Below are 14,161 nucleotides of genomic sequence, written 5' to 3'. Positions count from 1 at the left end.
TATAGCTGTTTGCATCTGAAAAGATAGCAAGCCTAGATAGTGCATCGTGCACATTAGCAGAATGGGTCTATGGCCAGTATTTAATCTTCCTGTTCTGAAATATAATAGGTTATTAAGGCTTAAAATAGTCCAGGAAAGTGTTGCCAGGGCAAGGGTGTTTGAGCCAAAACTCACATGACTGTTGCCATAAGAACTATTTATGCTGTATATAATTAATATTTGCTCTTTTTCCCTCTCCCAGACTTGGTATAAGGGGAAAGAAGGTACATTTCTCATCTTCTTATACTCATAAAGCATCTTCCATTGACAAATCCTGTAGTTTTTGTTCCATGGAAAGAGAAGAGGAAGATTGTATAATCTCAGAAGGAATAATCGAGGAATACCTAGCATTCGATCACACAGATATGTGAGTATTATGTCTTTTAAGCTTTTTATTCCCTTCCTATTTTGTGCATTAATATATATATATTTATAAACCGTACTACCGATATTACCCATAATTAGATCTATGCTAGTTTCTATTATTTATTTTCTGTTACTTCTCAGGTATCCATCCAGAGGTCATGTTCCTAGTTCTTACTTTCAGATACTAGGCTTCCTTGTGTATTTTCTTCCTTCACACACCATTTGCACCTTTCTGAGATTAGAGATTTTAAAATTAGTTAATTTTTTTCTCCACATCATTTGTTTTTACCCTTTTGCAAATTACCACCAGTGGAAACTGAAACTTTTAAAAAGAGCAGTTGATGAGTTCTGAACCTTGTTTACATAAATCTTGCTGGAAAAAGGTATATACAGTTTATATAAAACCTTATGCTTCATACAAACTTTGTGATTAATAATGCTTATTTATATGTATTCTTATTGTATTCTGCCAGTAGTCTTATGACAAAGACATAGTTTACCTTCTTTACAGGACAGATGAAAACCAGAGTGGTTAGATGATTTGTCTGAGGTAAAGCTAAAACCAGAACTCTATTCGTCTTCTTCTAAATCCAGTGCTTTCTTCACTATTCCGTGATACTTTTCTGAAACATCACATCTCAAACTATTCCTCTCATCCTTTAAAAGTTCCAGAATTGTTGGTTATAGCAGCACATCTGCAAAAGAGGGAGAATTTCAGTTTAGGCTATGAGACTGTGGTCAGGCCTAGTTAGTACTGTGTCACATGATTCTGGACTTCTCTTCTTCCCGTCATGTCTCTTACTGAGCCGCATTCACTCATATGTTCACTCAGCCCTAGGGCCAGCTAAGCATAAGCCAGATTTCTACACATAACACTGCTGAGCTAAGGTACTGTTACAAGAGAATTAAGTCGTTTTTTTTTGCTTTTCCCAAGACTGCCCCTTTCCCCTTCACTTCTCTTGGCCTGTGTCAAATTATTTCTTTTTTTTTTTTTTTTTTTGTCGTTTTTTCGTGACCGGCACTCAGCTGTGTCAAATTATTTCTATCTGCTCTTTTTCGTCAAATCAAAGGTTTTCTCCCTTGGTTTAATAATATAAAATAAAAACTGATTTAACCAAAAATGTGATTTAAATGGCTGATAGGTGTCCCCATGGGCATCTCTTTCTCTTTTTCTTATAATAAACCCAAATAAAATGTTAGGTAATACGGGAGGATTTTTAGAAAGGCAGCCTTCCCTTTAGAGATATCACCAAGATATCTATCTTGTCATAAGAGGGCAGAGTAGTTGGATCTTTAAAATGTTCCTAATTGAAAAGATTGAATGTTGAGAAATAAACCATTCTGGCCAGCTACCAAAAATAAAAAATAAAAAAATAAACCAAAACACCTATAGGACATTAGTAGATACAGTAATTCAGCAAATGATTTTGGTGCAAATGGAAAAACCATCTGGAAAAAGAATTAATTGCCTAACTAATTCTTTCTATAAAAATAAATTCCACACATATAAAAATTTAAATGTGACAAATCATATAAATGTAGAAGAAAATAAAATATGGAATACCTTTTTAAAAAAATACTTTGGGAATGAAGGCCTTTTTAACCATAACACAAAACCTATAAATCATATAACCAATTCTTAAATGACTAAATAAGATGAAATATCTACATAGAAAAAACTCATAAAGTCAAAAAACAGATGACAAACTAGGCAAAGATATTTTTAGTTCCTTCATAGACAAAGAGTTATTTTCTTTAATATGTACACAAATAAGGAAAAGACTGAGGACAGAACAGGTAAAGGACATAAACAGTCCATTCACATAAAAAGAAAATGGATTTTAAACATATGAAATGAAATTCAACCTCATTTGCAACTAGAGATGAAAATTAAAACTATAATGAGATATTGTTTTATCTGTCTGATTGACAAACAAAAGAGAAGTTTGATAATTCTTTGAGAGGGTAAAGAGGCATATTCTTTCACCATTGGACCATACGACCTCTTTAGAGGAGATTGCGCAATATCTTTCAAATTAAAATGCATATACCCTTTAACTCAGTAATTCTATTTATAGGAATTTATTCTACAGATATAATCACCCACAAAGTAACAGAACTATGTACAAGGTTATTAATTGCAGTATCGACTACAATAGCAAAAGATTGGTTGATCAATAATGAGCTAGTTAGATATATTATGGTATAGCCACTGGAATACTCTGCAGCTTTTTTTTTCTTTATGTGACCGGTAAGGGGATCGCGACTGTTGGCTTGGTGTCGCCTGCACGGCGCTCAGCCAGTGAGCACACCGGCCGTCCCTATATAGGATCCGAACCTGCGGCGGGAGCGCCGCTGCACTCCCAGAGCTGCACTCTCCCGAGTGAGCCACAGGGTTGGCCCACTGCAGCTATTTTTTAAGAGGCAAATTAGTATGTATTGATAGGGATCAAGGGCCAAGTTACATTGTTAAATAAAAGAACAAGGTGCAATCCAGTGTATAATGCAACTATTTATCTGGAACGAAGTACAGGGGTCTTTAAAAAGCTCATGGAAGGATTCATATTATCTTTTAATTCAATTTTTTCCTCAAACTTTTGAAGTACCCCTGTATAATATTTGCTTCTAGGGATGAGGACTGGGGGACAGAGATGTGGAAGACTTCTTTTTCACTATATGTTCTTCTGTAGAATTTGAATTTTTTTCATCACATGAATGTGTTTTCTCTTCTAAAAAGAAATATACATTTAAATACAACTAATACTAATCAGCTTGCTCTTCCTTGGGAAGGCAGAGAAGAGAGTCTGTAGCTGCCCTTCATAAACCTCTTTTCACCCTTCTTTCCTCCCTACAGTGTCCTATTTAATTCTTGAGACTTCTGCTGCCCAAAGGGTAACTTTCACTATAGAGGCCTAGAGACATTTCTCCCCATTCTGAGCTAGTTCCAGAACTTGCTTTGTCTTAGTTTATAATACATCTGTTATAGGTGAGGATATCTATCAGCTAGACTTTTTTCCCACAGAACTCCAGGGCTATTGGTACTCCTTGCCAGAGAAGCAGAGATAGACTTGACTAACTGGGAGTTTCTGGGTTACAGACACAGGGGTCTCCAGAAGAGCCTCAGAGGAGCTTCTGTGCTGTTTAGTGCCCCTCCTTTTCCTTTTCAGCCAATTGCCAAGTGCTTGTTTGCCTTAGTAAAAGTATACTAATTTTAATAATTTATGTGGAATGCTTCCCTAATGAAACATTGTGTCAAATAAGTATGCAGCATAATCATAGTTACATGCACATCATTAAATGTCATTAGTGTTAATCTAAATTTTATCCAATTACAACAAAAAGACTATTTCTGTACACATAAGTATCATACCTTGTTGATCAATTGACAGTGATCATCTGTTTAAAGCTAAGAAACATGCCATGATTCTCAGACTTCATTTTCTTTTTCTATTTTTTGGCAGAGTAGTGGGGTGTGGTGGGGGTAAAAAGGGAAATATAGTCTCCTCTTTTAATAACTCCCTTAGTCCACAAGGCAGCTTCATGCATGTGCCACATATGCTGGGCAAAGGGGGTGGGGGTGGGAGGGAGACCAATCACACTCCTAAGAAGCACCAGAGACAGTGTTGGACACTCAGTTAAGAATAATCATGAAGTCTTTCTCTCTTGCTTCTGTTACAGGGAAGAGGGATTTCATGGAAAGAAATCAGAAGCAGCTGCAGAGAAACAGAAATTGGGGTATCCTCCTATTGCTCCATTTTACTGCATGAAAGAGGATGTCCTTGCTTATGTGTTTGATAACGTGTGGAGCACAGTTGTGGGCTGTATGGAGCAGTTGACACATAGTCACTCGGAAGGATTTGCTTCTGGTAAGGATCTCTGTGAAAACAATGTAAAAAATAATTGTTTATGATTTCAAAACCCTGACCTATATTATATCTCTCTATATATACCTATATATAATATCTCTATATATCTACATTATATATAACATAGATTATATGCTTCATTAGGGCAAAAGGTGAGAATGACAGGAAAAACCAAAGTGTTTTTTCCTACTCTCACACATCACACTTTCTGACAACAGATGTGTAGGGGTTTTTCCCCACACACCCAGCAATTCTGACACCAGGTTGTCCAGCAGACACTAATTGGGTCTCCTAGAATTCAGTTCGATTCTGACACTTTCTACCTGGAGATAGGGCCAGATCCCACAGGTTAAGGGCTTAGTCCCACAAGACTGTCCCCCACTTCAGACTCCAGTTGCAAGCCCCAAGCTGGTACTTATATTTCAGACCAACCAGCTGTAAATCATCGTGCCCACAACTTCCTCCTTGGGTTGCAACAGCTCACAGAACTCAGGGAAATTCTGATGTTTACTGGTTTATTATAAAGGATATTACAAAGGATACAGATGAACAAATAGATGGAAGAGATGCATAGGGCAGGCCTGAATGGGGATTCGAACCCTTGACCTTGGTGTTATAACACAATGCTCTAACCAACTGATCGAACCAGCCGGCCGGCCCCCCTTTTGGGTTTTTATGGAGGCTTAATTGATTAAATCATTGGCCATTGGTGATCAACTCAACCTTCAGCCTTTCTTCCCTCCCTGGACGTAGGGGTGGGACTGAAAGTTCCAACCTTCTAATCACGTGATTGGTTCTCCAGGCAGTCAGCTCCCCCATCTTGAGACTATCCAGGAGCCCCAACCATCAGTCATCTCATTAGCATACAAAAAGACACTTACCACTTTGGAAATTCCAAGGGTTTTAGGAGCTATGTGCCAGGAACCAGGGGCAGAGACTAAATATGTATTTATTACTATATCACAGTACCACAGTGAGTCTGATTCATGCTTATATTTCCCACAGAAACTAACAGATATTTAGTAAGTATTTGAGAATGAGTGGATGTATAACAAGGCCTAGTCTATGATAGTTAGACAGAGCTTGTGCTTTTTCTTTGAATATGTTGATTTGTGAGGAAAAACCATTTGAAGTGTCATATACATTTTCAAACTGCTTTATTGAATAATTGACATACCATAAACTACACATATTTAAAATATACAATTTTATAAGTTCTAACCTATGTATGCACCCATGAAACTGTCACCACAGTCAATATAGTGAACACATCCATCACCCTTAAAAGTTCATGCCCTGTATAGTCCCTCCCTCCTGCCCCTGCCTGGCCCCATCCCCAAGTGATCATTATGCTGAGTGAAAGAAGCCACATGGAAGGAATGATCTGCTGTCAGTATAGGTTTGTATGCATTTTGGAGAGTTTCATGTGAATGGAATCATATGTATTCTTTTTGTCTGGCTTCTTTCACTCAGCATAATTATTTTGAGATTCATTGATGTCATTGTGTACATCAATAATATATTCCTTTTTGTTGCTGAGTAGTATTCCATTATACCACAATTTATTTATTCATTCATCTGATGATCGACATTTGGATTGTTTTCAGCTTTGGGCGATTGATTACATGTAAAGCTGTTATGAACAGCTTTTGTGTACAAGAATTTGGAGTCATGTATTTATTTTTCTCTCGGATTAATTTCTGGTTGTGGAATGGCTGGGGTATATGGTTAGATATACATTTAAGTTCTTTATAATTATTATATAGGCTTTTCTTTTCTTTTTTTTTTTTTTACTAGATATATTGTACCTAAATGTTTTAATTTAGCCAGTGCTAATCTTACAGACTCTTTGAGGGTTCCTAAAGCTATTTCTTTTATTTATTTATTTATTTCTTAATTTTATTTTGTCGATATGCAATGTGGTTGATTATTGTTGCCCATTACCGAAACCCCCCTCCCTCCTCCCTCTCCCCACTTCCTCTCCCCACTCCCACCCAACAATGTCCTTTCTGTTTGCTTCTCGTATCAACTTCAAGGAATTGTAGTTGTTACATTTTCTTCCCCCCCAGCCCGTGTGTGTGTGTGTGTGTGTGTGTGTGTGAATTTATTTATTCATTTTTAGCTCCCACCAATAAGTGTGAACAAGTGGTATTTCTCTTTCTGTGCCTGACTTGTTTCACTTAATATAATTCTCTCAAGGTCCATCCATGTTGTTGCAAATGGCAGTATTTCATTCGTTTTTATAGCTGAGTAGTATTCCATTGTGTAGATGTACCACATTTTCCTTATCCACTCATCCGATGATGGACATTTGGGCTGGTTCCAACTCTTGGCTATTGTAAAGAGTGCTGCGATGAACACTGGGGAACAGGTATACCTTCGACTTGATGATTTCCATTCCTCTGGGTATATTCCCAGCAGTGGGATAGCTGGGTCATATGGCAGATCTATCTGCAATTGTTTGAGGAACCTCCATACCATTTTCCATAGAGGCTGCACCATTTTGCAGTCCCACCAACAATGTATGAGAATTCCTTTTTCTCCGCAACCTCGCAAGCATTTATCGTTCAGAGTCTTTTGGATTTTAGCCATCCTAACTGGGGTGAGATGGTATCTCAGTGTAGTTTTGATTTGCATTTCCCGGATGCTGAGTGATGTTGAGCATTTTTTCATATGTCTGTTGGCCATTTGGATATCTTCCTTAGAGAAATGCCTACTTAGCTCTTTTGCCCATTTTTTAATTGGGTTGCTTGTTTTTTTCTTGTAAAGTTGTTTGAGTTCCTTGTATATTCTGGATATTAATCCTTTGTCAGATGTATATTTTGCAAATATTTTCTCCCACTCTCTTGGTTGTCTTTTAACTCTGTTAATTGTTTCTTTTGCTATGCAGAAGCTCTTTAGTTTGATATAATCGCATTTGTTTATTTTTCCTTTGGTTGCCCATGCTTTTGGGGTCGTATTCATGAAGTCTGTGTCCAGTCCTATTTCCTGAAGTATCTCTCCTATGTTTTCTTTAAGAAGTTTTATTGTTTCAGGGTGTATATTTAATTCTTTAATCCATTTTGAGTTGACTTTAGTGTATGGTGAAAGGTATGGGTCTAGTTTCATTCTCCTGCATATTGATATCCAGTTCTCCCAGCACCATTTGCTAAAGGGGCAGGCTCTTCCCCAGTGTATAGGCTTGGTGCCTTTGTCAAAGATCAGATGGCTGTAGGTGTGTGGGTTGATTTCCTGATTCTCTATTCTATTCCATTGATCAGTGTGTCTGTTTTTATGCCAGTACCATACTGTTTCGGTTATTATAGCTTTGTAGTAGGGTTTAAAGTCAGGTAGTGTTATGCCTCCAGCTTTATTATTATTTTTTTGTTTTGGTCATGATTGCTTTGGCTATGCGTGGTCTTTTGTTATTCCATATAAATGTCTGGATAGTTTTTTCCATTTCTGAGAAAAATGTCATTGGAATTTTGATGGGGATTGCATTAAATTTGCATATCACTTTGGGTAGTATGGACATTTTCACTATGTTGATTCTTCCAATCCAAGAGCATGGGATATCTTTCCATCTTCTTGTATCCTCTCTAATTTCTCTCAGCAGTGGTTTGTAGTTCTCATTATAGAGATTTTTCACATCCTTGGTTAACTCAGTTCCTAAGTACTTTATTTTTTTGGTGGCTATTGTAAATGAACAGGCTTTCTTGATTTCTCTTTCTGCATGTTCACTATTGGAGAATAGAAATGCTACTGATTTATGTGTGTTGATTTTGTATCCTGCTACTTTGCTGAAATCATTTATCAACTCCAAAAGTTTTTTTGTAGAGGCTTTAGGCTGTTGGATATATAGGATCATGTCATCTGCAAACAGGGACAGTTTGACTTCATCTTTTCCAATCTGGATGCCCTTTATTTCCTTCTCTTCTCTGATTGCTCTGGCTAGTACTTCCAACACTATGTTGAATAGGAGTGGTGAGAGTGGGCATCCTTGTCTAGATCCTGTTCTTAAAGGAAAAGCTTTCAGCTTTTCCCCATTCAGGATGATATTGGCAGTGGGTTTATCATATATGGCTTTGATTATGTTGAGATACTTTCTGTCTATACCTAACTTATAGAGGGTCTTTGTCATGAATGAGTGTTGAATTTTGTCAAATGCTTTTTCAGCATCTATAGAGATGATCATATGGTCCTTGTGTTTGATTTTATTAATATGGTGTATGACATTTATTGATTTGCGTATGTTGAACCAACCTTGCATCCCTGGGATGAATCCCACTTGATCGTGGTGAATAATTTTATGTATGTGTTGCTGTATTCTGTTTGCTAGTATTTTACTGAATATTTTTGCATCTATATTCATCAAGGATATTGGCCTGTAGTTTTCTTTTTTGGTTTTATCTTTACCTGGTTTTGGTATCAGGATGATGTTTGCTTCATAGAATGAGTTTGGGAGATTTGCGTCTGTTTCAATCTTTTGGAATAGTTTGTAAAGAATCGGTGTCAATTCCTCTTTGAATGTTTGGTAAAATTCTGCTGTGAATCCATCTGGTCCTGGGCTTTTCTTTGTTGGGAGCCTTCTGATAACAGCTTCAATCTCCTTTATTGTTATTGGTCTGTTCAGATTTTCTACATCTTCAAGGCTCAGTTTTTGTAGCTTGTGTGTGTCCGGAAATTTATCCATGTCCTCCAGATTTTCAAACTTGTTGGCGTATAGTTGTTTATCATAGTCTCGAATGATTCCTTGTATTTCAGATGGATCAGTTGTAATATCGCCTTTTTCATTTCTAATTTTTGTTATTTGAATCTTCTCTCTTCTTTTTTTTGTTAGCCATGCTAATGGTTTGTCAATTTTATTTATCTTTTCAAAAAACCAACTTTTTGATTCATTGATCTTTTGTATTGTTTTTTGCGTTTCAATTTCATTCAGTTCTGCTCTGATCTTAATGATTTCTTTCCGTCTGCTAACTTTAGGTTTGGATTGTTCTTGTTTTTCTAGATCTTTAAGGTGAAGTGTTAGGTTGTTCCCTTGCCATCTTTCCATTCTTCTGAGGTGAGCATTTAATGCAATAAATTTCCCCCTTAATACTGCTTTTGCAGTATCCCACAGGTTTTGGTATGATGTATCATTATTTACATTAGTTTCAAGAAATTTTTTGATATCCTGCTTGATTTCTTCTTGGACCCATATGTCATTAAGTAGAATGCTGTTTAATTTCCATGTGTTTGTATAGTTTCCAGAGTTTCGTTTGTTATTGATTTCTAGTTTTAATCCATTGTGGTCTGAGAAAGTACATGGGATAATTCCAATTTTTTGGAATTTGTTGTGACTTGATTTGTGACCTAATATGTGATCTATCCTGGAGAATGATCCATGTGCTGATGAGAAGAATGAATATTCTCAGGTTGTTGGATGGAATGTTCTGTAGATATCTGCCAAGTCCAATTGGTCTAGAGTCTTGTTTAGATCTTGTGTTTCTCTGCTGATTCTTTGCCTAGATGATCTGTCCAATATTGACAGTGGGGTGTTCAGGTCCCCTGCTATTATGGTATTAGTGCCTATTTCCTTCTTTAGGGCTAATAGAGTTTGTTTTATAAATCCGGCTGCTCCAACATTGGGTGCGTACATATTTATGATTGTTATGTCTTCTTGATGGATTAGTCCTTTTATCATTAAGTAGTGTCCCTCATTGTCTCTTTTTATGGTTTTTAGTTTAAAGTCTATTTTGTCAGATATAAGAATAGCTACTCCAGCTGGTTTTTCTTTTCTGTTTGCGTGGTAAATCTTTTTCCATCCTTTCACTCTTAGTCTATGTGAGTCTTTATGGGTGAGGTAGATCTCTTGAAGGCAGCATATAGTTGGGTCCTCCTTTTTAATCCCGTCAGCCAGTCTGTGTCTTTTGATTGGGGAATTTAAGCCTTTTACATTAAGAGTTGTTATTGAATAGTGTTGATTTATTCCTAGCATTTTATTGATTTGTTTGTTTGTCTTAGGTGTCTTTTATTCCTTGCTTTCTGATTTACTGTTTGTTTTCTGTGTTTGTTGGTTCCTTAGGTTGTAGACAGCCTTTTTGTTTGTTTGTTTTCTCTTCATGAATGCCATTTTTATTATACTAGTGGGTTTAGATTTTTCTTGGGTTTTTATGGCAGTGGTAGTTATTTTTCAGGAACCAAACCCAGTACTCCCTTGAGAATTTCTTGTAAGGGTGGTCATGTGGTGGTGAACTCCCACAGTTTTTGTTTGTCTGAGAAATATACTATTTGCCCTTCATTTCGGAAGGATAGCCTTGCAGGGTAGAGTATTCTTGGCTCACAATCTCTGTCTTTTAGTATTTTGAATATATTATCCCATTCCTTTCTGGCTTTTAGGGTTTGTGATGAAAAGTCTGATGTTAGCCTGATTGGGGCTCCCTTATAGGTGTTTTGACGCTTCTCTCTTGCAGCTTTTAAGATTTTCTCTTTGTCTTTGAGTTTTGCCAATTTGACCATAACATGTCTTGGAGAAGACCTTTTTGTGTTGAATACGTTTGGATATCGTTGAGCTTCCTGGATCTGAAGATCTGTGATTTTTCCTATACCTGGGAAGTTTTCTGCCACTATTTTGTTGAATATGTTTTCAATGCAATCTCCTTTTTCCTCCCCGTCTGGATTACCTATGACTCGGCTATTTGAGCGCTTAAGGTTTTCTGATATCTCTCTCAGATTTTCTTCAATGTCTTTGATTCTTTTTTCTTTCTTTTTTTTTTTTTTTTGTCTGCTTGTGTTATTTCAAACAGCCCATCTTCAAGTTCAGAGGTTCTCTCTTCAACTTCCACAACCTGCTAGTTAAACTCTCCGTTGTGTTTTTTATTTCGCTGAATAACTTCTTCAGTTCGGCAAGTTGTGTGACATTTTTTTTCAGAGCATTGATTTCCTTGTATATTTCCTCTTTCAGGTCCTGTATACTTTTCCTCGTTTCATCATGCTGTCTAGCTGAGTTTTCTTGTATCTCATTCAGTTTCCTTAGAATTATCACTCGAAATTCCTTTTCAGTCATTTCAAGGGCTTCTTGTTCTATAGGATCTAGAGCTTGAGATTTATTATCTTTTGGTAGTGTGCTTTCTTGATTTTTTGTATTTCTGGTATCTTTTCTTTGATGTTTACTCATTGTGGCAGAGGTTTTCACAGTCCACGGGTTTGACACTATTGACTAAGATGTTGCTGTGGTTGCCAATTTGGTATGGCTACCTCAGTGACTCCCTGTTCCGTGCACTCTGGCCCGGGCTGCTGGGATGCACCGAGGCAATGCAGAGCGTGTGGTCTCTACAGAGCTTCCCCTTCCCTTGCAGGATGTCTCCCTGCTCTGTGCGCACTAGGCCGGGCTTCGGATGGCGCCGGGTGGCAGCGGTGAAGCCTACCTGCTGCTGGATCATGCGGCGGTTGCCCCCCCCACAGGGTGTGTGGACTCTATGGAGCTTCTGACTCCCTTGCTGGATGACTCTGTGCTCCGTACACCTTGGCCCGGGCTGGTGGATTGCATGGCAGCAGCGTGGACCCCGTGGAGTTCCCGCCTCCCCTGCCGGACGTCTCTCCACTCTGTGCGTACTGGGCTGGGCTGGGAATGAGCCGCGGCGGGTGAAGCCTACCTGCTGGATCACACAGTGGTGGCCCCGCAGGACGTGTGGTCTCCGCAGAGCTTCCGCCTCTCCCACTGGACATCTCCCTGTCTCGGCCTGCAGGTTGATTCGTTTCCAGCTCCAGGGATGGGCGGGTGGGGGCGGGGGGTCAGAAGCCGCGGTACCCGCTGCAGCTGGGGTGACGCACGCCGGCCCAGGCCTCTATGCTTCCACCTCTGCGGCTGCGGCTGCGACGTGGGCCGCAGCGCACTGGCTGGTTTTGCGCATGGGTTGGGGGAAGATTCCCGGTTCTCGGCAGGGTAAAGACACCCTTTCAAAGCCGTTCCTTTTCACTGATTCTGCTACAGCTGCATCTGGTGCAGGCCTCAGGCTGCTTCTACTCGTGGTGGAAAAGCGGCAGGCAGCTCTCCTCTTCCGCCATCTTGACCTCCTTCTGGCAAAGGACTTTAAAAAGGAAACTCCATTATGTTGGGGCGCCTGGTTCTGGAGGGCCCTGATGTTCGGGTGAGGAGGGGCTGCCGCTGCCGCCGCCGCTGCTGCCGCTGCTCCGGTGCCAGGTCTGGTTCTTGCTGCAGCCGCTGAGCCTTTCACGGCAATATCCTCAAGGGCCGGCGGGGGGGGGGGGGCGGCTTTGTCCCCCTCCCCGGGGGAAGTGGCGCCCTTCTCAGGAACGGGGCTCAGGCGATGCCGGCGGATTTTCTTCACTCAATGAGCAGAGCATCCAACATGGCGCTGCGGCCGCCTCCAGCAGTCAAGCCTCAGCTCTCTATATTGGCTTTTCTATGCTGTTCAACAACTTATCACAAACTTAGCAGTTTTAAACAATACACATTTGTTATCTCACACATTTGTGAGTCAGAAGTCCAGGAACAGCTTAGCTAGTCCTCTGCTTAGGATTTCACACTGTTGGCAATCAAGGTGTTGTCCAGGGCTGAGTTCCCATGTGGAGGCTCAGCTAGGGAAGGATCCACTTCCCCTTTTGTGGGTTCTTGGAAGCATACAGTTACTTGTGGCTATAGTATTCATGGCAGCTTTCTTCTTCAATGCCAGCAAGAAAGACCGAGACTAGCAAGATGGAGGCTTATATAACATAACATGAAGAGTCTGGCCAGTGGCTCATTTGGGAGAGCGTAGTGCTGATAACAGCAAGGTCAAGGGTTCGGATTCCATACCAGCCAGTCTCAAAAAAAAAAAAAAACTAATATGATCGTAGAGATGATATCCATCACCTTTACCGTTATCTATTGTTCTGAAGCAAGTCACAAGTACTGCCCACACTCAAAGGGAAGTAATTTCACAAAGGCATGAACACTAAGAGGTAGGACTCATATGGGGGCCATCTTAGAGTCTCTACTACAGTCCTCCCTCTGGCCCTAATGATTTACATCGTATCACATGCAAAATACATTCTGCTCCCTCCCAAGGTTTCCAAGAGTCTCATCCCATTGTAGCATCAGCTTAGAAGTCCAAAATTTTATCATCTAAATTAGGTCCTTGTGTGGGTGATATTCCCGGATGTACAGTTCCTGGGGCACAATTCCTCTCCATCTGTAGACTTGTGAAACTAGAGACAAGTTGTCTGATCCTAACACACCCAACATACAATAGTGGAACAGGCAGTGGATAACAGTTATAGACATTACAGTTAAAAAGCAGGGTGGGACTGGCTTATTAGCTCAGTTGGTGAGAGCATGGTGCTGATAACACCAAGGTCCAGAGTTCAATCCCTGTACCGGCCAGCTACTGAAAAAAAAAGTAAAAACAAGGAAACCAAAAAGGAGAGGAAATGGAAGGGTTTTTTTTGTTTTGTTTTATTTTGTTTTGTTTTTTAAAAAGGTCCATAGCAATTCTGAAATCCAGCTAGGAAATATGGGAGTTCCTTGATTGAGTTTCAAGATCTAGACGTAATCCTCTGTAGCTCTCTGCTCCATCCTTTGGGTTCTTGCTTTCACCATCTGAACCATCCTTTCTTTTTGATGAGAGATAGTATGTGTTTGCAGCTAACTAGTTTTATCAGGCTGCTTCTTGCTAGTAAAATTTTGGGTGTCTGACAGCTTCTTTAATTTTGTCCGAGTTGGCAGTGTTTCTGCTGAAATAATTTTCTCAAGAACTTTGTGGCTTTCTCATGAATGTCGGTGGGGTTTACCACATTAGACAAAAGCCACACCGATAGATCTTTTCAGATAATCCCCTTGCTGTCTTGGGCTCCTACTTGGATGTCTGAGGAACAATGCCCCTAAGCTCCCTAAAGGTTATATATGGTTTGATTAAGAGGACCTGTGAGAT

General features: G+C 39.6%; 1 protein-coding gene across 7 annotated transcripts in view; it reads left to right on the top strand.

Moving 5' to 3' along the window:
• FAM149B1 (family with sequence similarity 149 member B1) overlaps positions 1 to 14,161 on the top strand; it is a 70,178-nt gene that overhangs the window by 30,772 nt on the left and 25,245 nt on the right. For all 7 annotated transcript variants that reach the window (XM_063102185.1, XM_063102180.1, XM_063102184.1 and 4 more), the window contains exons 6-7: positions 242 to 406; positions 4,084 to 4,271. In XM_063102185.1, coding sequence (XP_062958255.1) covers positions 242 to 406; positions 4,084 to 4,271 — 353 coding nt within the window. The remainder of the gene's footprint in view (positions 1 to 241; positions 407 to 4,083; positions 4,272 to 14,161) is intronic.

The sequence above is a fragment of the Cynocephalus volans genome, chromosome 7 (assembly GCF_027409185.1).
Source record: "Cynocephalus volans isolate mCynVol1 chromosome 7, mCynVol1.pri, whole genome shotgun sequence".
Lineage (NCBI taxonomy): Eukaryota > Metazoa > Chordata > Mammalia > Dermoptera > Cynocephalidae > Cynocephalus > Cynocephalus volans.
Note: the sequence above shows the minus strand (reverse complement) of the source record. Positions and strands in the feature narration are given on the sequence as shown.